We start from the raw sequence: 26408 nt of genomic DNA, 5'->3' as shown, positions 1-26408 counted from the left end.
TCCAGAATATCGTATTCCAAGCCCTTCAATCTCTTAATGTAGAAGCTGCCAGATCTTGGATTATTCTGATTGTGTTTCCACAATACTCAAATTGTTTCTTTCTGGCTGCTTGCAGTATTTGCTCCTTGATCTGGGAGCTCTGGAATTTGGCGACAATATTCCTAGGAGATTTCTTTTGGGGATCTATTTGAGGAGGCGATCGATGGATTCTTTCAATTTCTATTTTGCCCTGTGGCTCTAGAATATCAGGGCAGTTCTCCTTGATTATTTCTTGAAAGATGATATCTAGGCTCTTTTTTAGATCATGGCTTTCAGGTAGTCCAATAATTTTTAAATTATCTCTCCTGGATCTATTTTCCAGGTCAGTGGTTTTTCCAATGAGATATTTCACATTGTCTTCCATTTTTTCATTCCTTTGGTTCTGTTTTATAATATCTTAATTTCTCATAAAGTCACTAGCTTCCACTTTCTCCAATCTAATTTTTAAGGTAGTATTTTCTTCAGTGGTCTTTTGGACCTCCTATTCCATTTGGGAAATTCTGCCTTTCAAGGCATTCTTCTCCTCATTGGCTTTTTGGAACTCTTCTGCCATTTGAGTTAGTCTATTTTTTAAGGTGTTGTTTTCTTCAGTATATTTTTCAGTATTTTTTTGGGTCTCCTTTAGCAAGTCATTGACTTGTTTTTCATGGTTTTCTCGCATCCTTCTCATTTATCTTCCCAATTTTTCCTCTATTTCTCTAACTTGCTTTTCCAAATCCTTTTGGGGCTCTTCCATGGTCTGGGACCAGTTCATGTTTTTCTTGGAGGCTTTTGTTGTAGGCTCTTTGACTTTGTTAACTTCTTCTGTCTGTATGTTTTGGTCTTCTTGGTCGCCAAAGAAAGAATCCAAAGTCCGAGACTGAATCTGGGTGCGTTTTTGCTGCCTGGCCATATTCCCAGCCAACTAACTTGACCCTTGAGTTTTTCAGTGGGGTATGACTGCTTGTAGAGTTTAGAGAACTACGTTCCACATTTGGGGGGGATGCACCAGCTCTGCCACACCAGCACTCCTCCTTCCCCAAGAACCCCCAACCCGGACTGGGCTTAGATCTTCAGCAGGCTGTGCACTCCTGGTCTGATCCGCCACTTAATTCCTCCCACCAGGTGGGCCTGGGGCCAGAAGCAACAGCGGCTGTAGCTGCCCCACCTCCGCTGCTCCCGGGGCTGGTAGCTGAACCGCGAGCTCCTTCCACTCCCGCAGCTTTTCCCACTAACCTTCTCTGTTGTCTTTGGTGTTTGTGGGATGAGAAGTCTGGTAACTGCCGCAGCTTACTGATTCAGGGCACTAGGGCACACCCTGCCCCCGGCTCCTGGTCCGGTTGGTCTATGCCGCTCACGCTGGGCTCTGCTCTGCTCCGCTCTGCTCCCAGCTCCGTGCCGGATAGACCTCACCCAGAGACCATCCAGGCTGTCCTGGGCTGAAGCCCTGCTTCCCTCTGCTGTTTTGTGGGTTTTGCAGTTCTAGAATTGGTTCAGAGCCATTTTTTATAGGTTTTTGGAAGGACTCGGTGGGGAGCTCATGCTAGTCCCTGCTTTCTAGCTGCCATCTTGGCTCCGACCCCCATTTTCAAGACTAAGGTTTTGAGACTGAGAAGGTTTTGAGAGGCAGAGAGGAGAAGGAAGTGCATTCCAGGAATGAGGAGAAGCATGTGAGAATAATATGAAGGCAGAAGATGCGGTACTGAGTTTGGGAAATAACTAGTAGTCCAGTATGATTGGAATGTCAAGTTTCTGAAGGGGAATGAAATAAAACTGGAATGGTAGAGAGGAGCCACAGAATATAGAAGGCTTTAAATATCAGACTAAAGTTGTTTATATACTATACTAGAGGCACTGGGGAAGGTTGGCAGCAGGGAGAGAGAAGGTTATCAGTTTTGTTTTATCTCTCTAGGTTCTACAGACATTGCCTTACACATAGCAAGCATTCAATTCTTGATTGTTGAACTGTACATGCTTTTTAACAACATTGATTTGAACAATATTTCATCACTGCAAAAGAATTTGTATAGCATAGAAAACCATGATGAAAGAAATTATTTTCAAGGCCTTAGATAGTTCAGAATTATAGTGTTTTGTAAATCACATTATTACAAATCTTACAAGTCCTTACAATGTCTTTGTGTTAACAAAACAGCGGTCCACTCATTTCAAGCCCTATTCAATGCAACAAAATTTTAGAATATCTGGATTTGTCCCTAGAATTTTTATAAAGGGATATATACACACACACACACACACACACACACACACACACACACATATATGTATGTATATATGTATGTATAGAGCAAAATTGTGTTTGCTGTTACAGTGAATATTTTGATAGCCTATCACAAAGGTCTTTTGTCCTTGGACGTTTTCCTTCTGAAACCTTTGCTCGAAAAGAGGCATCTTAGCATGTCATGCTGGTCTGATATTTTCTTTAATCTTTCAGCAGTCCAATGTTTACACAGAAACAGTTTTTGTATCTTGCTAAGAACAGACTCATAGAAAAGGAAGAGTTCTTAGAGATCATTTAGCCTAACTCATTCATCTGAGAAACCTGAGGCACAGATAGTAAAATGAGGCCATATGTAGGTCACATGGCTAGTTAGCCACAAGGCCAGGAGTGGTACTTGGGTCTCCATCCTCCTAGTTCAATATTCTTTCATTCCCCTTACAGACCTGAATGCAGCATTTCTGATTGTGTATGAAACATCATGAGAAGAGCATGGACTCTTACCTTAGCTTTATTCAGAGTCTAAGTCCATTATTCCTCACTGATTCTACAAAGCACTACACAAGGAAGTATTAGGAAATAAACAATTTAAGAGAACCCAAAACAATAATTCCTTGATAATGTGCCATACTTTCCACATATCATCATAAACAAGAGAACTATATCTAAGTAAATATTAATCTTATGCTAAAAAGATGAATTAATTTATTCCTTTGAGAAGCACTATTAAGCTATATAAAGAGCTCTATGCTAGGTGTCAGGGGAGGCACAGTGAGTCAATAAGATCTCCATTCTCATAGTTTGAGTGATGTGATGTGCTCACAACCAAATAATATATGGTAAGTGGATAAGAGGTCAAGAAAGGACCCTAATAAATCCAAGAGATTAAAAGCACATTAAAATTGGGAGGAGGTACTTGAATTAGACTTTAAGGAAAAGGGGGCTATTCCAACAGGTAAGACTTGCAGGATATTCCAGGTACAGAGAACACTATGAATAAATGTACACAGGTGGGTACAGGAAACTGTGAGTGGAACACAGCAAATGTGGAGAGAAAGAGGATGAGACAGATTAGAAAAGAGAGGTGGTACTGTATTGTGAAGGGCCTCAAGTATCAGGAAAAAGAACCTAAATTTCTGTCAGGTAATCAGGAGACACCAGAGAAGAAGAGCAGCGATATTCAATTCAAACAATAGTTATGAAGTGCAATGTCCTTGCTTAGGTGCTATGCTTGTGTACAAAGAAAATTAATTTGTTAATGGAGTGATGAATTGGAACAAGGGGAGTGAAGGTGGGAAGACTGGTTACTATAGGTGATTATGAGGGCCTGTCCTGGGGTAGTGGCAGTGGGAAATGAAGACAGATGTATTGTGGAAGAGCAGACAGTGTGATTAATCACGTGTGAGAAACAAGGAAGAGGCAACAACCAGAGTTGACAACAAGGTTTTCAATATGGGACTATGTATTCCTATACCTCAAACTTGACTCTTCCAAGAGGCATCAGATTGTGTTTGCTTAACAAACAGATCAGCAAATTAGATGACCATCTTTACTCACCAATAATAGCCGTAGGTTTAAGTATATTTACTGCATCTTCAAAAGTATTAGGTATGTTTTCAGGAGGTAAGTGAGCAAACGGTTCTTGATGGCTATCTATCATAGCTTTCCTTCCCTACATGTACAAGTGAAATAACAGTTTTGTTAGTATAGAAAATTTTAAAAGTTATGATAAAAAGACATCATTTTAATAAACATAATCTAGTCACGCATATCCTTTATATTTATGAAGTGTTCCATTTTATTTATCTTTCCCTATATATCTGAGGACTTTTACTACTTCCAAAATTAATTTTTTTCCTATTGATGACCTTTCTCAAAATATCTTTGGCTTCTCCTAGTGTCCAGTCTCTTCTTTGTTTCTTTTACATTTTATATTTTTTTCTTTATAGGATTTCCTGGGTTCACCTCTGTCCTGAGTATTTTTATTGTCAAAGCTCTGGTCTACCATTGCTTATGAGACTGTAAGATCCCTAAGAGTAGGGACCACATCACATTCAATTTTTGTATTCCCCAGCACCTTATGGGGGGGATATACTGTAGGTGCTTATAAGCTGAACTTAACTTCTTGAACTGCAACAGCCTTTCAACCTGTGCATTTACTCTTCCTTCAATATAACTTAAGACTTAACAGAAATTTTGCTTTTTCATAAAGTATTACTTTAATATTAGTATTCCTCTTAGAAATATATACAATAGCTCCCAATTAATTTTTAAAAATATTTTATTGGCACCCCTCCTCCCCCCCTTTATTTACAGGACTATCACTTCCCACTGACCTCTACTAGTTTACCTCTATCCACCCCATAAAAACTCTCCCCTGGAACAAATAAGTACAGCTGAGCAAGGCAAATAAACATATTCCAATTACTTTCACCAGAATAAAAACTAATCATGGGCTTCAAGCCTGCTCTGAATTTCAAACTAAATTCTACCTGGCTCCCCAATTTTGGAGAAGGCGCAAGCTTTTGCAAAGTATCTCTAACATTTCTTTCTTCTCTCTCCCTCTCCCTTTTCTTTTTCTCTTCTCTGCCTTTTCAAAGTTCCAAGCAAAGGAACACGGTCAGGGAGAGAAGGAAGGAAATAACATCTTAGAAGATCACAAATACAGAGGTGAATTGACCTCAGAGGCCATCTAGTCCAAAATGCTTTTTACAGATAAAGATACTGAAACCTAGGGAAGTTGTTACTTGCCAAATGTCACACAAGTAGTAGTAAGCATTAGAGCAGGATTTTAATCTAGGTTCTCAAACAACCAGTCAATCACCAAGCATTTATTAAATGTTTACTATGTGCCAAGCACTGTGCTAGATGTTGGGGATAAAAAAAACAAAGAAACAATCCCTACCCTGTTTTATTTCATGGGAATATGAATGTAGGTCAGCATTTGCTCTACAATTCACAGTCACTTGCCTTGGGTGCTGAAAAGCTATATAATTTGCCTAAGGTCACAAAGCAAGCACATATGTTGTGCCTAGGTCTTCCTGAACTTTTGAGGCCAATTATCCATACACTATGCTATTCTGAATAAACATAATGAAGTCAGCTTGAATTTGAGATTTTCTCCAGAAGTTTAGCAGCTAAGGGGACAGGGCTTGAGAAATCAAATGCTGGAAGTTACACAGAATTGGCAGAAAAAGCAGAAGACAAAGAGTAGAAAGACTTCTAAGGTGAGAGAACTAATGTGCTATCTTTTAGCTCACCACTGAGCTAAATATTGGCACTCCTCTTAGAAATGTATGCAATAGCTCCCAATTACTTTAAAAATATTTTATTGATATCCCCCCTTTTAAAAAAAATTAATATCACTTCCCACTCACTCCCTATCTATTTATTTCAACCCACCCTATATAAAGCTCTCTCTTGGGACACATGAGCAAGGTAAATAAATATTTTTTTGGATTTTGTTAAATTTTTATTGATTTTGTTAAATACATCTCAACTACATTTTAATCTGACTCAGACAGCCATATGGCCTGTGTTTGACACCTTTGATATAGAGCACTGGACTTGGAGTCAGGTGACCTTAGATTTAATCCTACTTCAAAGACTTAGTAGCAGAGATCATGGGTTAAGTCATCTAACCCCTTAAAGCCTTAATTCTGCATCTATGAATCAAGATAGTAATAGTTGTACATTCTACCTACATAGGAATCTAGATGGCACCATAGTGCATAGAATGCAGGGCCTGGAGTCAGGAAAACTCATCTTCCTGAGATCAAATCTGGCCTCAGACACTTACTAGCTGTGTGACTTTGGACAAATCACTTAACTGTTTGCCTCAGTTTCCTCATCTGTAAAATATAATGGAGAAGAAAATGGAAAACTACTCCAGTATCTTTGTAAAAAAAAAAATCCCTAAATGGAGTCATGAAGAGTTGGACATGACTGAAACAACTGAACAACAACTATCTATCTAACAGTGATGTTATGAGGAAAGTACTTTGTAAACTTTAAAGTACTATAGAAATGTGCTTTTTAAAACATTATTATATCTAGAAAATTATTAAAATGGCTGAACGTAAGGAGTCAAATAAAGTAGAACAAAAGAATAGGGAGAGTCACTATGGGTACAGGGACTGGGGCAGTGATTTCACTGGTACAGGAAAAAACCCAGATGAAGCAACTGCCTCAATCAATGCAAGAGAGCATCTTCTATCTAAGTTGTATTTGAGATGGTTTTCTGGAAGCTTGAGAGGTTGATTGACTTGCAATAGATCTACAGCCAAAATGTGCCAAAATCAGAACCTGAAACCAGGTCTTCCTAGCTTCTAGGCCTGCTCTCTCTCCACTATTCTACACTTTCAGAGATTATGGTGAGAACAAAGAATAAGTTTGACGTGAATAAGAGAGTATGAGAGGTAGAAGAACAAGTTTATCGTCAGAGAATAGGATTTTGAAATTCAAGTTCTTTTTTTTTTCACACTTCAATTTATTTATTTATTTCAGTTTTCACCTTCTATAAGATTTTGAGTTCCAAATTTTCTCCCCCTCTCTCCCCTCCCCCCACCCCATGATGGCACGCATTCTGACTATCCCTTTCTCCAATCTGCCCTCCCTTCTATCACACCCCCCCATCTCTTATCACACCTAGATTTCTATACTCCATTGCCTGTGTATCTTATTTCCCAGTTGCATGCAAAAACAATTCCCAACATTGGTTTTTTAAAACTTTGAGTACCAAATTCTTTCCTTTCTTCCCTCCTCACCCACCTTCATTGAGAGGTCAAACAATTCGATGTAGGCTGTACATGTATAGTCATGCAAAATACTTCCATAATAGTCATGTTGTGAAAGACTAATTATATTTCCCTCCATCCTATCCTGCCCCTGTTTATTCTATTCTCTCCTTTGACATGGTTCCCTCCTCAAAAGTGTTTGCTTCTGATTACCCCTCCCCAAATCTGCCCTCCCTTCGATTACCGCCCCCCCCCATCTCCTTCCCCCATACTTTCCTGTAGGGTAAGATATATTTCCATACCCAATTGAGTGTGAATGTTATTCTCTCCTTAAGTCAAATCTGATGAGAGTAAGGTTTACTCATTCCCTCTCACCTCCCCCCTCTTCCCCTCCACTGTAAAAGCTTTTTCTTGCCTCTTTTATATGAGATAATTTACCCCACTCTACCTCTCCCTTTCTCCTTCTCCTACAAAATTCCTCTCTCACCTCTTAATTTTATTTTTTAGAAATTATCCCTTCATATTCAATTTACCCTGTGCCCTCTGTCTATATATTCCCTCCACCTACCCTAATAATGAGAAAGGTCTCATGAGTTACAAATATCATCTTTCCATGTGGGAATAAAAATTATTTTTTTTCAAGAGAGCTATCTGTAAGTCAAATGAAAACAAAATATTCTTTTTCCTCTAATAGTAAGCTTCCAGAAGCACTTGATAACAAGAGGGAGACAATGAATCCATGACACCTGCTTCTCACTAACAGGTCTGGAGTCAAAGAACAGACTTATATTTTATATTCCTGTGCCTGCTCTATTCACAGGACTAGATAATAGTCCTGACTGAAACAACATTAATTTTAAATAATAAGATGGTTTTGTGATATTAAGCTACAATAATCCATAAAATTAGATTTTTATCTAAAAAAAATTATATCTTAAAATACTACTAAAAAAGTGTTTAGTTGTCCAAATTTCAAATGGAATCTTACCTTAACTAGTAAGCCAAACTTGTCAAACATCCAGATTTTTTTTTGTGCTACTTCTTCTGGAATACCATTTTCCACCATGGCCATAACAATGAGATTTGCAATTCCAAGGGCAGCCTGGTTAACAAAATTTGAACTTCAAAAATCAAAGGAATATATTCCCTAATTTTATTAATTTGAATAAAGAACTATTTTATTCTTTTAAATCAAGACCAATATTTATTATCAATTATTGCTGTCAGAAATGATATAGGTTTCCCCTTTGTAAGTCTTATAGAAGTCAGTCTTCTATGAGATCCTATACATACATTCATGCATTATATGTATGGATGCCAAGAGGATGTAGCTATCTATACACTGACATAAATATAAGAGTGTACATATATGTTTATACACACACACACACACACACACACACACACACACGTCTATACATTTTCCTATTACAATACCTCACTGTGACATATATGTGACCTTGAAGTAACAGAGACTATGGCAACAGAGTAGAAGATCTGCTGTTGCCTCGCTGGAAGGGCTCTGAGTATGGGTTCAAGTGATGACCTATCTCTCTTGTCTGATTATCAGCCTAGCTAAGTTCAGATAGGCTCATCATCAGTTTTGATCAGAGGAGGATGAGCTTTTCAATAACGGCAACTCTCAAAGACTAGCAACAAAAGCAGCTTCTTTTCTATATCTTCTACCCATATTATGCAATCATGACATGCAGTCTTACACAATTTTAATATCCTGTCTTTCTTTTCATAGCTAAAAGGTTAGTAAAAGAACTCACCTCTCCTGCACCAAGGAACAAGACAGTATGCTCTGAGATTGGTTTACCAAGAACTTTCTGTACAGAAAGAAGACCTGATAGTGCTACAGAGGCTGTCCCTACAAGAAATAAAAATGATTTAACATGGAGGAGCATGTTTTAAGGGTTTTTTTTTTAAGTAGGAATTGAACCTGAAATGATTTCTACCTTGAATATCATCATTGAAAATGCAATATTTCTCTCGATATTTTCTCAGGAACCTGAAAGCATTATGATTTCCAAAGTCTTCAAACTGAATAAGTGTGTTCTGGCCATATCTAAAAACAGAGCAAAACCCATACATAGTTGAACCAGTTAAACAGCTTATATCCTAAGATTTTACATTATATCCCTCATAACAATTATTTCTGTTGTTGCTCAGTTGTGTTTGACTCTTTGTGACCCCATTTGGGGTTTTCTTGGCAAAGATACTAGTGTTTTGCCATTTCCTTCTCAATCACAACAATTCTCTATTGGACACTTTTGTACCCACAGTCTCATTAAAAAATACTAGGCATCATAATGGCCAAAAAGTGTTACTAATTTAACAAAGATTTACTAAAGTACAGTATTTTGAAAAGAATTTAGGGATAAACTGAAGACAATGACCCCAAAAGTCCTTCCTTTGAAGGACTTATATCCTAATGGTGTATGTGATAGCTAAGTAGGAAAAATAACAGAATACACAGCAATGTGAAATGTATTATATTAAGTATTACAGGAGTTCAAAGGAAGGAGTGATTAATGTGAGTTAAAGTATTCAGCAAGGGTTTAACAGATCCTGAGACTATAGCTTGAAGAATGGGTAGAATTTAGATAAAGGACAAGTGAGAACTTTTTAAGATAATACAACATAAGAGCTGAACAAAGGGTAACAAGGAAGGTATACTCAGGTAAAGTTAACTGAAGTCAAAGAATGTTAAGGTAGAGAGGAGTTTAGGGATCATTTAGATTTAGTATACCTTTCTCTATGTGTAATGCAGAAATGTAGGAAGTATAGGAATCAGTTCTAGCCTTCCAACATGTCTTGTTATGTTAATTCAAATCCCATATAGTTTAAAAAAAGGTTTCAAATCACTCTTCAAGGTATCTATTTTTAAATAAGGACACTCAAATCTCTCAAGAAAAGTATGATTAAAACATTTTAAATTATTTTCACTGCTTTCACCTAAATTAGCCTCACATTTTCTATAATGAAGTTACAGAATCAGCATCTTGTAGTAGACAGAGGGCCCTGCACTCAAGGAGACCTGGTGCCACTTTAAGTCCTATTTCTGAAACCTTTCACTGCTTCCCACGATATTTTAATACTCTATGTTGAAAATGAGGTCCTAATATGCACCAATAAAGGAAACTTCTACCCTAGGAGTTAGCCTATACCGACAAAACCATAGATGAGTCCAAAATAAATGGCATAGAAACAAAAATATATCAGTAGATACAGTAACTGCTTAAAGGCCTGAGCAATAAAGAGTATAATAGGAAGTTCAAACTAAAAATGTAAGATGGTAATAATATCTTGAGATCAAAATTTCAAAATAAAAGCATAAGGTTAGGAGTCTAGCTTGAGATAAATACAAAATAAAATGATCTAGAGATTACAGATATATACAAGCTACATAACAAAATTTAGTACTGGGATTATGTTAATAAAATAAATAATGAATCAAGGGCCCTAATGGGAACAGATCTATAGACGATCAGAAAAATAAAAGAATGGAATAAGTCCCTATGACAAAAGGAATTGAGGTTGGGAGCCAAGATGGAGAAGTAAAAGTAGGTACTCGCCAGAGTTCTCCCCCCAAACCCCTCCAAATACTTGTAAAAAATAATTCTAAACAAATTCTAGAGCAGCAGAACCCATGAAAAGACAGAGTGAAACAAATCTTCAGCCCAAAACAACCTGGAAGGTCAACAGGAAAGGTCTATTGCACCAGGCTGAGAGAGGAGCACAGCTGTGCCAGGAAACCTGGAGCAGGCCTCAGAGGACTGAATCATTGGCAGCTGTGGCTATTTCCAGACTTCTCAACCCACAAATGCCAAAGACAACTTAGAAAGTCTGGAGGAAAGGTTTGTTGGACCTGGGTAAATGAGGAGCGCAGTCCAGCCCTGGCCCCAGCACAGCCCCATTGCAGCAGTGGCTGTTTCTGGAGCTCTCAGCCCATAGATGGTAAGGGGATTGAACTGATCAGAAGGAGATGACAGGGGTCTCTTTGCCGGCACTGAAGCAGGACTCTGTTGCTTTGCCCATACTTGGATCAGGGTCTCAGTCCTGGGGTAAGGAGAAGTACTGGTATAGCAGGGCTTGTGGCAGCAGTGGAGAGGGAACCCTCCTCATGGTTCCAGGGCAGAGAAGAGTGCTTGCGGTCACTCAAAGACCAGAGCACAGGCCAGGAGAAGAGTAAACACCTCTCCTTATACCACACCACCTTGGAAGAACTGAAAACTTGTATGTCCCTAGAAGTATCTCTGAAAACAGCTGCACAAAACCCCTGAAGCTAGGACACCACACCCTCCACACTGGAAGCAGAGCCCTGCCTTAACAAAGAATTAAAAAGTCAAGAAATAGGCTGGGAAAATGAACAAACAATGGAAAAAACTCAGACTATAGAATCTTACTTTGGTGACAAGGAAGATCAAAGCATACACCCAGAAGTAGACAACAGAATCAAAGCTCCTACATGAAAGCCTCCAAGAAAAATATGAATTGGGCTCAGGCCAAGGAAGAGCTCAAAAGGATTTTGAAAATCAAGTAAGAGAAGTAGAGGAAAAATTGGGAAGAGAAATGAGAATGATGCAAGAAAATCATGAAAAATGAGTCAACAGCTTGCTAAAGGGGACCCCCAAAATACTGAAGAAAATAACATCTTAAAAAAAATAGACTAGACCAAATGGCAAAAGTGGTCCAAAAAGCCAATGAGGAGAAGAATGCCTTAAAAAGCAGAATTGGCCAAATGGAAAAGGAGGTCCAAAAGCTCACTGAAGAAAATAATTCCTTAAAAATGAGAATGGAGCAAATGGAAGCCAATAACTCTATGAAAAATCAAGAAATCATAAAACAAAACAAAAAGAATGGAAAAAAATAGAACACAATGTGAAATATCTCACTGGAAAAACAACTGACCTGGAAAATAGATCCAGGAGAGATAATTTAAAAATTATTGGACTACCTGAAGGCCATGATCAAAAAAAGAGCCTAGACATCATCTTTCAAGAAATTATCAAGGAAAAACTGCCCTGATATTCTAGAACCAGAGGGTAAACTAGAAATTGAAAAAATCTACCGATTGCCTCCTGAAAGAGATCCCAAAATGAAAACTCCCAAGAATGTTATAGCAAAATTCCAGAGTTCCTAGGTCAAGGAGAAAATATTGCAAGAAGCCAGAAAGAAACAATTCACATATTGTGGAACCACAGTCAGCATAATACAAGATTTAGCAGCTTCCACATTAAGGGATCAGACGACTAGGAATATGATATTCCAGAGGTCAAAGGAGCTAGGATTAAAATCCAAGAATCACCTACCCCAGCAAAACTGAGTGTAATCAATGAAGGGAAAAAATTGATATTCAATGACATGGGGGAATTTAATGCATTCTTGAGAAAAAAACCAGAGCTACACAGAAAATTTGACTTTCATATACAAGAGAAGCATGAAAAGGTAAATAGGAAAGAGAAATCATAAGGACTTATTAAAGTCAAACTATTTACATTCCTACATGGAAAAATTATTAGGGTAGTTGGAGGGAATATATATAGACAGAGGGCATAGTGTGAGTTGAATATGAAGGGTTAATATCTAAAAAATAAAATTAAGGGGTGAGAGAGAGGAATGTACTGGAAGAAGGAGAAAGGGAGAGATAGAATGAGGTAAATTATTTCATATAAAAGAGGCAAGAAAAAGGTTTTACAGTGAAGGGGAAGAGGGAGGAGGTGTGGGAATGAGTGAACCTTACTCTCATCAGATCTGGCTTAAGGAGGGAATAACATACACACTCAATTGGATATGGGACTCTATCTTACCCTACAGGAAAGTATAGGTGAAGGGGATAAGAGAGAGGGGTGGGGATAGAAGGGAGGGCAGATTGGGGTGCTAGGTGGCGCAGTGAGTAGAGCACCAGTCCTGGAGTTAGGAGGACCTAAGTTCAAATCCAGCCTCAGACACTTGACACACTTACTAGCTGTGTGACCTTGGGCAAGTCACTTAGCCCCAATTGCCCTGCCTTCCCCCATTCAAAAAAAAAAGGCAAATGTTAAAAATTGTTTTTACATGTATTTGGAAAATAAGATATGCAGGCAATGGGGTACAGAAATCTATCTTACCCTACAGGAAAATAGAAGGAAAAGGGGATAAAAGGAGGGGGGTCGTAGTAGAAGGGAGGGAAGATTCAGGAAAGGGGATATTAGATGCAAAACACTTTTCAGGAGGGACAGGGTAAAAGAAGAGAGAGAATAGAATAAATGGGAGTGGGGGAAAGGATGGAGGGAAATACAGTTAGCAATAGTAACTGTGGAAAAAAATTTTTTTAAAGCAAGCTTCTCTGATAAAGGCCTCACTTCTCTAATGCATAGAGAACTGTGACAAATTTATAAAAATAAGAACCATTTCCCAATTGATAAATGATCAAAGGATGTAACTCGTTTTCAGATGAGGTAATTAAATCTGTCTATAGCCATATGAAAGGGTATTCTAACTCACTATTGACTGGAGAAACGCAAGTTGGGACAGTTCTGAGGTACTATGTCATACCTATTATATTGGATAACAGGATACAGGAGGTGAATGACAAATGTTAGAGAGGATGTAGGAAAAATGAGACGTTAATGTCATGTTGTTTGAGTTGTGAATTGATTAAGCCATTCTGTAGAGCAGTTTGAAACTATGCCCAAAGGGCTATAAAACCAGACATGCCTTTTGACATAGCAGTGCCACTACTAGGTCTGTATCCCAAAAGAGATAAAATCAAAAGGGAAAAGGACCTATATATACAGAAAATGTTTGTGGCAGATCTTTTCTGGGGGTATCAGAAACTGAGGGGATGTATAACAATTGGGGAATGGCTGACTAAATTGTGGTGTGTAATTGTGATGGAATACTATTGCGCTATGGGAAATGATGAATAGAATGCTTTTGGAGAAACCTAGAAAGACTTACATGGGTTGACGCAAAGTGAAATGTAATGGCTACAAAGTAACAGCAATATTGTAGGATGCTCAGGTGGGAATAACTTGGTTATTTTCAGCAATACAGCAATGCATGACAACTCTGAAGGGCTCAAGATGAAAAATGCTATCCATTTCCAGAGAAAGAACTGATGGTATCTGAATACAGACTGAAGCAACTTTTTTTTCCTTTATTTTTCTTGAGTTTTTTTTAATCTGTGTTTTCTTTCACAACATGACTATTATGGATATGTTTTGCATGACTACACATATATAACCCACACGGAATTGCTTGCCTTCTCAATGAGGGGGATTTGGGAGGGAGGAAGGGGGAGAATTTGGAACTCAAAGTTTTAAAAACAAATGTTAAAAATTGTTGTTTACATGTAACTGGGAGAAAATTAAATACTAAATAAATAGCAAAAAAAATTTTTATAAAAAGAAATTGAGGGGGCAAGAATAAGCACCTCACCAAAGGCAGCAAAAAAGGAGCCAAGAAGAAAGTGGTTGATCCATTTTCAAAGAAGGATTGGTATGATGTAAAAGCACCAGCTATGTTCAACATTCACAATATTGGCAAAACACTGGTTACAAGGACTCAAGGAACAAAAATTGCCTCTGATGGTCTCAAAGGTCAAGTTTTTGAAGTAAGTCTTGCTCATCTGCAGAATGATGAGGTTGCTTTTCGTAAGTTCAAGTTAATTGCTGAAGATGTTCAAGGTAAAAATTGTTTGACTAATGTCCAGGAATGGACCTTACCCAGCACAAGATGTGCTCCATGGTCAAAAAGTGGCAGACCATGATTGAAGCCCATGTTGATGTTAAAACTACTGATGGATACTTGCTCCACCTCTTTTGTGTTGGTTTTACCAAAAAGCGCAACAACCAGATCCGTAAGACCTCTTATGCCCAGCACCAACAGGTCTGTCAGATTCGTAAGAAAATGATGGAAATCATGACCCAAGAGGTGCAGACAAACGACTTGAAAGAAGTTGTCAATAAACTAATTCCAGATAGCATTGGAAAAGACATAGAAAAGGCTTGCCAGTCCATTTACCCTCTCCATGATGTACTTGTCTGAAAAGTCAAGATGTTCAAGAAGCCCAGATTTGAATTGGGAAAGGTAATGGAACTGCATGGTGAAGGTGGTGGCTCTGGAAAACCTTCAGGAGATGAAACAGGCACAAAAGTAGAAAGGACTGATGGCTATGAACCACCAGTTCAAGAATCTGTCTAAATAAGAACTCTTAAAAGTTGAGAAATAAAAATTTATCATTGTGAAGAAAAAAAAAAAAGGAATTGAGGTTGTTTGGCCTGAAGAACAAGAGTTACTTGATAAACTGTATTCAAGTATAACAAGAATATTTGAGAATGTTGTGTGGCTACTCCCCAAATTCCTGGAGGACAATAGAACATGGAACTTCAAAGAAATTCTAGTTAGAATTTTATCAGCTCTCAGGGTACTAAAACACTGGAATGAGCAGCCAAGGGTAATGAGAGCATCTCCTATTTATTATTTAAAAAGAAAATAAACAAGTATTTACTAGCTCCTGATATTCAGAATTGGTAAACTGTCAATTTGTTCCAATATTTTTTCCAGGTAGGAAGGTTTCTAATTTTTTAGGAAGAATCAGGATTTGCAAATTAAAGCTACAAACAGATAAACTAAATCAGCAAGAGTTAAGCATAGTACAGAGATGACACATCCCTCACTTATCAGTAGACCTAATCAAGAAACAAAAAGAATTGACATGTCCTTTTGAAATGTAATCTCTTTCTACTCTTCTGGATCAGAAACTGAGGATTTTTCTTTAAAAACAGACATCTACACCCAGGTTCCATCAGTTGGTTAATGGAAAGAATTCTGGACTTGGAACCTGAAGACCAGTGTTCAAATCTGGGCTCCCATGTGTACTGTGTGACACTGGGCAAGTCACTTGATAGCTCTGAGCTTCCATTTTGTCTCTGAAAAAATGGACAATGCTTTCACTATTTACCTCATAGGGTTCTGGTGAGCAAAGTGCTTTGTAAACCTTTAAGTGCTATACAAATGAGGTATGATTTTATAACGACACATTGAGGTCTGGACTTGGGGAGTCAGGAAGACTTGAATTTAAATCCCTCCTCAGACACTTCCTAGCAGTGTTAATACTGGGCAGGTCACTTACCCTCTCTCAGCCTCAGTTTCCTATCTGTAAAAGAAGGATAACAAGAGCACCTACTTTACAGATTTGTTGTGAGGATCAAATGAGTTAACATGTAATCCTTACGAACCACTCTGCAAACATTAGTGTTATATAAATGCTATTATAATCTTATAAAATTTTATTGCTATTTTTAATGCAGAAATTTAAATTTAACTTGTAATTGGAACCCCCTCATGCAAACTAGTAATTTTTTTAATACTTTGATATATTTGTAATTTCATTAAATACCTGTCAGTAATGGCTTCCATAAATTCATCAATCAGGTCATCATAACGCTGGGAGCGATCTCTTTTCTGATATAAGCCCATATAAAATGGATCTTTCAAGAGCGACTATAAAAGAAAACAGACAGCATAAAAATAAATAATCTTATTTACATAATTTCTATGTAAAAATGTAGCATGAAACGAATTAACAAGAAACTAACATTCTTGCTATTTTTCCTAAAACTCCTTTAGTAGCTTTAGGACTTCACTTTATCACACCAGGTATAATGTTTAGTTTTGGCCACAAAACCTGCAGCTAAACCAAATTCAATCAAGCCAAAAACATATAATGCCTAGAAAATTTCTGCCTTTCTTATTCATCAATTAGAGAAAAATACAAGAGAAATAATTTTCATAACAGAACTGGAAGACAAATCAGAGGGTGGAAAATGTTAAACTCACTGGATTGTCAGTTCCCACGTCAATACACACAGGGAGGCACTTATCTGGTCGTATTCCAGCACAAGCTGTATATAAACAAAGCTTTCCTACTGGAATTCCCATTCCATAGACACCCAGATCTCCAAGACCCAATATTCTCTCTCCGTCAGTTACCACAACAGCCTTAATTACAAAAAGATACACATCAAAAGTTAAATCAAAATATTAGAGGTTAAAATGGTATTTTTACAGGATTTACTTTTTATTGTATTTTTAACTATAATTTTGTAATTCAAATTATTTACCTTAAAAACTTTAAAAGAAAATAACCTAAAAAAGCACACTTTACATTTTAGAGCTACTCCTTGATAAAAGAATGTTAAAAAGGTAATAAATTAAAAATAATTTCTCTCTGCTAAAAGTTCTGGCTTAAATACAAAAGTCTTCTCCCTGGTAAGCCTTGAATTTAAACACAAAGGCAAAAGAATGTGGTAAAGAACAAAAGCCTTAAATGTGTCAAATAACTATACTTATGGAAGAAATACAAAAGAAACTGTCACAGAAACAATACATGCATGAGCTGGATTCCTAAAATGTTACAACAGATGAAGATGGTTCTTTAACTAAGGATAAATCTAAAAGGCTTAGACAGCACTGCGAGTTTCATTTTCTAAGTATCCCCTTAGTAAGAACTAATAAAGTTCTTTCCAAAATAGTTCTTTTAGTGAGGTGTTCAAGCATAAAAATGTAAAAACAAAAGCACCTACAGGTAAAGGTGCTAAAATTCTATTTGATGAAAGAAAAAAGGAGAGGCAACTTAGCACAATGGAAATGGTAATGGATTTAGAATCCAAAGATTTGAGTTTAGAACTCTAGCTCTAGCTCTATAAACTGTTTCTTCAAATTTAAAAATGGGGGATAATACCCATACTACTACTAGGTACCTCGTGCTGTTGTAAAATGTGGAAGAAAATGTATGCAAAATGCTTTTGTTAAAACAGGAAATGGATCTATCCTAGAGCTTTTAAAGAATTAGAAAATCTAGCAATTAGCTTTACACACAGAATAAAATCATGAACCCCCAAATAAAGCTTCTTGGTACTTTAAATATTATGAAGAGACTAAAGTTTAAAAGAAGCTTGGGGCAGGCAGAGGTCAGCACTGTCACCCTCTCTTTCTCTGAGTCAGCTGATCTTTTATTAGTGATTCCTAAAGAGAAAGGCTACCCCTTACATTTGTACAATACCATGATATCCTCATTAAAAAAGCACCATGACGTAGAAGTGCAAAATAAACTATGGCAACAATGAAAAACATTGATGTCTATGTACATAGGTAACTTAAAGGGAAAGACAACATTGTGAAAGGGAGAGTTGTGCTCTTAGTACCTTAACATCATTTTCTGGCCAGTTATCCACAATTGATCTAATATGGCCTCTGTCTGAGATTGAAATAAATAATCCCCTGCAACAGAACAAAAACACTTTTGCACTTTACAATAGTTTGCTTTCTTTTGTGTTATGAAGTCCCTCCCTCCCAACTATTAGTAGATTAGACTACTTTGTGTAGTTTTTTGCACATTTCCAAATTAATCTAATTATGTCACATTGATAAAACTGCTCACTGCACAGCTGTCGGGAAACATTATTATATTTAAATGCTATCATTGTTTTATGTAGGATGAGGCTATCATACTCAAATAAGCTAAAAACTATCAAAATGATATAAAAGTCAATCATGAATATGAGAAAGTATGAAACCATAAAAACTTCTATGAAATAAATCAATATAAAAACTTCATTAAAGCTTGAAAGAGGAGCAATTAGAGAGAGAAGGAAATATAGAAAAAAGCATTTACAGAATATACAGATTTTATAGGAGATCATGGTTTAAAGTGCAAAGTCATATGAAATACAATATTCTTACCCATAGTAAAAGGAAGTTTAATCATTTGGAAAAAATTCCTCCCTCCCCCACCAAATTGGATTTTAGAAGATACAGTCAAACAGAAATCAAATAACTGGAATCCACTTTTGCTACAATTTCCAATCTTGTGCCAACTCAACCTGACACTTAATCTCTATGTTGCTGTTCCAACTCTGAATCTAACCTGGACCAAATAATCATTTTCTAAACAACAAATATCTATTAAAAATCTAATATGGCAAAAAGTCCTATGCTAGGTAAAGCAGATGATAAAAATATGTAAGTCATGGTACTACCTGCAAAGCTTAAAATTTACCTGAAGAAATAAAACATGCCAAGGTAATGAATACAAAGCATGAGTGCCATAGACAAAAAACATCACAGCACCTTGGAGTTAGAAGGGACTTTAAAGGTCATCTAGTCTGACTCAAATCTGACTGGGAAAATTCTCAACAGCCTCCAAAATAAGGGAAGGGAAATGTATCACCTGAGGTAGCCCATTCCCCTACTGGGTAGCTATAGTTGTTGGGAAGTTTTCTTTACTTCTCTCCGTTTGCCACTTAGTACCCCCTCATCTAGACATACCCATTTCCTAGGTTCTTTCCCCAGATCTTATGATTCCCCTCTTTTACCTGCTTTCCCCTCCCCTTGCCTAAATCCCTGGTTCCAGGTTGAGACTGGGAAGAGGCTGCTCTCTTTCCTTCTGTATAATTTAATAAAAAATTTGGCCTTCTGGTTTGTATGGTTTTGCTTGGTAAAGAAGGCTATCATGACAGACACAATATGGCTGTTCAGATATTTTAAGACTATTATGGAAAAGGTTCATCTTGCTTAATAAGGCATGACTCTTGAGCCAACCCAGAGAGACTACCTGGAGTAGGCTCAAATTCAGTCATCTCCACATATACAGGACTCTGCATCCACACAGATAAATATACATAAGCTTGGCATAGGTCCTTAATGTAGATGAAGAATCAGAAGGCATGTAAACCTTGGGGTACTCCTTTCAGGGTAGGTATAGGCATGGAGGAGCCATGGGTTTCTGGATCATTAGTCCTCCCAATCACTCCTTTTCTTCCCCCTAGGATCAGAGTCCCTGACTTCCCTTTCAGCAGAAGTGAAATTCAATGTCCTCCCCTCAGACCCATTTTAATGCACGAAAGAAACTCCTTCCTTTGCCCTCTCACATATAATCTTGTCTCCAGCCCTGCAGAGGATCCTCTATAGCCAGGAAGCCACACATAGCAAGGACCCCTCGGAATACCTTTCCCCACCCTTTATGCACACAAATCTCCCCCTCCTCCAATATACACATCCTTCCATGTCTCTAGCTTTTAGGTCCCTTATTCCACTCTCCCACATACACACCTGTCAGAGAAGAAATAGATCAATGAAAGCTAGAGAAGTCTTCAGGAAGAATAAGCTAAGTTAGGCATTGAAGCTCTGAGGTCAGCTAGGTAGAGGAGTGTGGGGGTACATTTCAGGTATGAGAAAGAACATGAGCAGTCAGAGAGAAAATATTAATCAAGCGATGGTTAGGAGATAATAAGATCACCAGTCTGGATGAAGTAAAAAATTCATGTGAAATAGTAGAGATTAAAGGTAAAACTGTAGGTTTGGGATGAGTTATAGAAAGCAGTAAAAGGAAAGGACATAATCAAAGTGGTCTTTTCAGAAGCACAGTGGGTGGTAGTGTACAAAATAGACTAGGAGGAGGAGAGTCTAACGGGAAGAGCAGCAATTAGGAAGCTACATTTCAGTACATTTAGCTTCACATTTGAGAGAGAAAGAGAGACACAGAGAGAGAGAGGGAGAGGAAGAGTGTGCAAGATGTATGGCAAGATTTTTGTTTAACTCTATTAGCTGAACAAAAAGCATTAGCACATAGTGACATGGTAAGAGAAAGAAGCCAACAGAACTCAGTACTACATGGGCAGAAAAATATAAAGTTAAAAAAGAACTGAGGAAAATCTCTCAAATTAGTCAGAAGGTAGTCATGGCCAGATTGTCAAGTAGATTCAGTGAAAAGTAGAATGTATCTCTACCAGAATGAAGAAAAGAGTTCCCAAAGAGGCATCCTGGTATAGTCAAAAGAATAATAGACTGAGAATCAAAAGACCACTATTTTCATCCTGGCTCCAACACTAAACTTCTCTGAACCTAAACTTCCTCATCTGTAAAATAACAATTAAAATACAATTTACTTACAAAAAATGTTTTATAAGGAACTAAGTATTGGTTATTATTACTTAATATTGTGCTTATGTTTTTTTTAACATGAAACAGACGTAATTCATATAATATTTTAGGGGCAATAGGAATATGGCAATAATCACTTCTGTCAAAATAGAAGTTTGTATGTTGTTTTTTCTATCACTCACTTAAGCTATTGTAATACAGAAAATGGATGGAAGACATGAGGAATAAGAGGTATATCAACATACAGCAAAGAATTGCAGATGCAACAAAGTAAAATACAGTATCTTTTCTATAAACCATGATCATAACAATTTCTAAATATAAATTAGAATTGGCCTTACTTTGGTCTCCGAAAGATGTGTCCGTACTGTGAACAGGCTAGCCCCACTGTTGGGGTATATACTATTGGCATTAATCTTTCAATATCATCTTGAAGAATCCTATAAAATAACTTCTCATTTCTTTCTTGGACTCCCATTATGTAGATATATCTGAAAATAAGCATGGTAAATTAACAAGCTTAGAGATAATTTACTGCTCATGCTAACATATCAACCTACCAAAAAGATATATGAATATAGCTCTGCATATTATCACTTGGTTAATAATATGGAAAGCATTACTTTTTAAAGCAATATGATCATAAAAATTAGTGTTTCTGACTATAAATTCAGAAAAATAAAGTAAAATTTTCATTCAACTCTATGAATTAACATTAAGCAATAAAAATATAATCTACTTATTACTTAAATAGAGAACAAGACAAATTGTCAAAGAGAACTAAAATATTTATAGGTTCTAGGAAAGCAAACAGTATATAAGACAGAACTGACTAAAAACAGTTTCCTATAAAGCTCTTCACATAGCTTCCTTTGATCAATTCTGGGCAACAGAAAATAGATAAAGATGGTAGTATACAAAACCAAAGTATTACTGTCACATTATCTCTTAAGAGTAGGTTAAATCTGGTCACATACCTAGTGAGTGCCAGAGATGGGATCTGAACTCAGGCCTTTCCTAATACTCTTTCCCTTCTACCATACTGCTTCTCTGAGGCAAATAAAGTAGAACCAGGACAGGGACGCTAATTTGGTAAATGGCTTAAAATCAATGCCATGTAAGAAAAAAATATAGGAGATACATGGAATACAGAAAGATGACTTGAGGGAGGACATGGCAACTATTTTCAAACATATTAAGGACAATCACATGGAAGTAGGATTAGACTTATTTTTGTAGCTTTAGAGGACAGAAAGACAGAACTAGAATAAATGGAAGCAGATTTTGACCCATTAAAAGAAAGACTTTTCAAATAATCACCTAGCTACAAAGGGATACTGTAGAGGAAATTCCTGCACTGGGTGGGAAGTCAGATTAGATGACAATGGTCAATGGAGGAATTACAATTTTTTTCTAGTTCTAATATTCTATAATTCTACTGAGCCTACTATGAATCTCAAAACCTTTTCCAACAATAATTTACAATGACAAATAAAAGTGAAATAAGGTTATTCAAATAACTGAATATATAAATTTTAGTAAAAAGTCAAAGCATTGGTTATACCACAATAATGAAACATCTAAATCTTACAAATTACAACCAACACCTGCCAAAATGAACAAAAACCAAGTTTCTGACAAAATCTTACTTTTCCAAAGGATCACTTATTCTTTTTATGTTTCTATGGAATCGTAAAGCTTGAATATCCTGTGTCTCTATTTTAGGAGGTAGAAGTCCTTGAAGTCCAAGCATTTGTCGTTCTCGCAATGTAAATGCCATTCCCTAAATGAGGAAAGGGTAAAATATTCTTCATTAAAAAAATTAACCCACATGCATATGCAAATTTCAGAATTATTAATTATTTGGCTTTGAATTGTCTAAACCCTTTTCCTCTATTCATCTCTACTTCTTGGCTTTTTTCAAATCCCAGCTAAAATCTCATTTTCTAGAGGAAGCCTTTCCTGTTCTCCTTAATTCTAGTGTCTTCCCTCCCTTGGTCACTTCCCAGTTATTCAGTGTATAACTTGTTTGCTATATATAGGTTGTCTGCATGTGGACTCCTCCACTGGACTGCAAGCTCCTCAAGGATAGGGACTGACTTTTGCCTTTCTTTGTACCCTCAGCACTTAGCATAGTGCCTCACACACAGCAGGCTCTTAATAAATGTTTATTGACTAACCCTTTGCTTCGCTTTTCACTCATTATTAGCACCTTATACATGAGGAGTGAAATTCAAACACAGCTAATTTTACTAGCACTGATTACCTAGTGTAAAAGGCTAGATAGCTAAAACTAATTTTTAGGAATATTTATAGATTTCACTTATTAATGCCTTTTCCTATTAGTATAACCATAGATAAGAGTTCAGATTGGTACTTTTACTATATATTTACCATGAAGATTCAAATAATATATCAAATATTACATTTGTGACCTAATCTAATTGATCATTAGAGATAATTTTATATAGTTGTCATATATAACATACAGTGATTAACAAAAATCTTGGTTTTGGTAGATTACTAGCAAAACTGTCCACCTCGGGGCAGCTAGGTGGCACAGTGAGTACAGCACTGGCCCTGGAGTCAGGAGGACCTCAGTTCAATTCCAGTCTCAGACACTCGACACACTTACTAGCTGTGTGACCTTGGGTAAGTCATTTAACCCCAATTGCCCTGCCTTCCCCCCCCATAAAGTAAAGTTAGTAAATTTCATTAAAAACCTGATAGGCAGCTAATTTCTTTCTAGAAAACACAAGCAGAAAGTAAGTCCTACTAGTCTATCATGAGATGCTCTATAACTAAAATAAATCCACTTTATCTTATAAGCTTCAAAGGTTGGGATAGTTTCATGACTTTTAACATAGTGACTTAGGGGCAGCTGGAGGGCACAGTGAAAAGAGCACTGGCCCTGTAGTCAGGAGGACCTGACTTCCAATCTGGCCTCAGACACTTGACATGTACTAGCTGTGCGACTTTGGACAAGTCACTTAACCCCATTTGCCTTGCCTCTCCCCTCCAAAAAAACCCCCAAAACATTGTGACTTTAACCTTGCCCTCCCCTCCTCAAAAAAATTTTTGGAATCCCCCCTTTTTCTCTTTTACCCCCAAACTGTCTTGAAAGATGGCCATTTATCAAGTATGCTGTGGAAGGGACTGCTTTGCAGGTATGGATTAGATTAAATGTCTACTGAGGTCCTGTCCAACTCTGAGAATCTATGAAGCCAGTAATAAAAAATAAATTAGGTTTTCATGTCAGGATAAAGTAGGGATGGCTGTCTCCAGATAGCTGGCATATGTCTTAATTAGAAACTCACATATTTTTAGATATGTCACAGGACAAAATAACTAGCATGAATTACTTTGTCTTTATCTCCTGCTTAAGCCAAGATAAAATGCCAATTTAGAATGAGTTTTTCAATTCTCTTTGCAAATATATGAATTTCCTAATATGAGAATTTCACTGATGGATATTTATGGATATTATTTGCAACATATGAGAGAAAATTAGACTTACATTATACCTGACTATGAAATGTGATTTGAAATTTTATTTCTAAAAAGAGTCACTACTAATTAAATCAGCTAAAATTATATTAGGCAAAAAACTATAAAGTTCACAAAAGCATGCCAGTTGGGAATAGGGTTCTTTCCAATTTCAAAGTAATTGCTTTTAGAATAGAAAGAAGAAAAGAGTTAGTAAGAAAAGCTCCTCTACTTAGACTCATCCTCTCCTATTCACTGAGAAAAAACCCTGCTTTAACTACCTATCAAGTGAGCACTAATGTCTACCTTGGGCTTTGTTTCAAGTTGGAAAGGGGTAAATAAAAGGAATACCTTATTAAGTTCATTTCCCTCACTGCCCTCTAAGAGAAGTTCTGACAGTAATGTTACAGGTGGGGTTACCTACACAAGCTCTAGCTACCTTTGCAATTAAGTGTTTCAATGCTGACTCAGAATCCAGGAAGCTGTAAGAAGCTGGGTTTTCTAATTAAGAGTTATACGTCCTTCCAGAGTGCTATTATGCATTTTAGATATAAATGATCTGTCCCTTAGTCTAACCCAACACAGATTCAAAATACCTTACTTCTGATTCTTGGTTTTAATCCTAGCTCCTTTGACTTCCGGATTATCATATTCCAAGCCCTTTGGTCCCTCAATGCAGAAGCTGCTAGATCTTGTGTTATCCTGATTGTGTTTCCACAATACTCAAATTGATTTTTTCTGGCTGCTTGCAATATTTTCTCCTTGATCTGGGAGCTCTGGAATTTGGCGACAATATTCCTGGGAGTTTTCTTTTTGGGATCTTTTTCAGGGGGCGATCAGTGGATTCTTTCAATTTTTATTTTACCCTCTGGCTCTAGAATAGCAGGGCAGTTCTCCTTGATAATTTCTTGAAAGATGATATCTAGGCTCTTTTTTGATCATGGCTTTCAGGTAGTCCAATAATTTTAAAATTATCTCTCCTGGATCTATTCTCCAGGTCAGTGGTTTTTCCAATGAGATATTTCACATTGTCTTCCATTTTTTCATTCCTTTGGTTCTGTTTTATATTATCTTGATTTCTCATCAAGTCACTAGCTTCCACTTGCTCCAATCTAATTTTTAAGGTAGTATTTTTTTCAGTGGTCTTTTGGACCTCCTTTTCCATTTGGGAAATTCTGCCTTTCAAGGCATTCTTCTCCTCATTGGCTTTTTGGAGCTCTTTTGCCATTTGAGTTAGTCTATTTTTTAAGGTGTTATTTTCTTCGGTATTTTTTTGGGTCTCCTTTAGCCAGTCACTGATTTGTTTTTCATGGTTTTTCTCACATCCCTCTCATTTCTCTTCCCAATTTTTCCTCTACTTCTCTTACTTGCTTTTCCAAATCCTTTTTGAGCTCTCCCATGGCCTGAGACCAATTCATATTTTTCTTGGAGGCTTTTGGTGTAGGCTCTTTGACTTTGTGACTTCTTCTGGCTGTATGTTTTGCTCTACTTTGTCACCAAAGAAAAATTCCAAAGTCTGAGACTGAATCTGGGTGCGTTTTCGCTGCCTGTTCATGTTCCCAGCCAACTATTTGACCCTTGAGCTTTTTGTCCAGGTACAACTGCTTGCAGAGTAGCGAGTACTTTGTCCCAAGCTTGAGGGGCCGTGCTGCTATTTTCAGAGCTACTTCTACTCATCAAGCTCTGCCATACCAGCGCCCCCTTTCCCCCAAGAACCACCAACCAGGATCGTGGCCCAGATCCAGGCAGGGCAAAGCAGGCTTTGCACTCCCGCTCTAATCTGCTGCTTAATTCCTCCCACCAGGTGGGCCTGGGGCTGGAAGCAACTGCAGCTGTAGCTCTGGAAGCAGCCTCAAAGCTGCACCACCTCCACCGCCCCCAGGGCAGTGGCCAAACCCTAACTCTTTTCACTCTGTCCCAGCAGCTTTTCCTACTAACTTTCTCTGTTGTTTTTGGCGTTTGTGAGTTGAGAAGTCTGGTAACTGCCACAGCTC

At 37.3% G+C, this 26408-nt stretch overlaps 1 protein-coding gene and 1 pseudogene across 1 annotated transcript in view; one reads left to right on the top strand and one right to left on the bottom strand.

Annotated features, from left to right (window-relative positions):
* The window catches only part of ME2 (malic enzyme 2), an 83332-nt gene that overhangs the window by 29716 nt on the left and 27208 nt on the right, over positions 1–26408 (bottom strand). The window contains exons 3-11 of the mRNA XM_036760720.1: positions 22578–22711; positions 21270–21419; positions 18192–18267; positions 16825–16986; positions 16385–16488; positions 8955–9064; positions 8769–8866; positions 7982–8095; positions 3815–3929 (exon numbers count right to left, since the gene is read on the bottom strand). Of these exons, the coding sequence (XP_036616615.1) occupies positions 3815–3929; positions 7982–8095; positions 8769–8866; positions 8955–9064; positions 16385–16488; positions 16825–16986; positions 18192–18267; positions 21270–21419; positions 22578–22711 (1063 nt within the window). The remainder of the gene's footprint in view (positions 1–3814; positions 3930–7981; positions 8096–8768; positions 8867–8954; positions 9065–16384; positions 16489–16824; positions 16987–18191; positions 18268–21269; positions 21420–22577; positions 22712–26408) is intronic.
* LOC118851230 lies at positions 14489–15222 on the top strand (annotated as a pseudogene).

The sequence above is a fragment of the Trichosurus vulpecula genome, chromosome 1, assembly GCF_011100635.1.
Source record: "Trichosurus vulpecula isolate mTriVul1 chromosome 1, mTriVul1.pri, whole genome shotgun sequence".
Classification (NCBI taxonomy): Eukaryota; Metazoa; Chordata; class Mammalia; order Diprotodontia; family Phalangeridae; genus Trichosurus; species Trichosurus vulpecula.
Note: the sequence above shows the minus strand (reverse complement) of the source record. Positions and strands in the feature narration are given on the sequence as shown.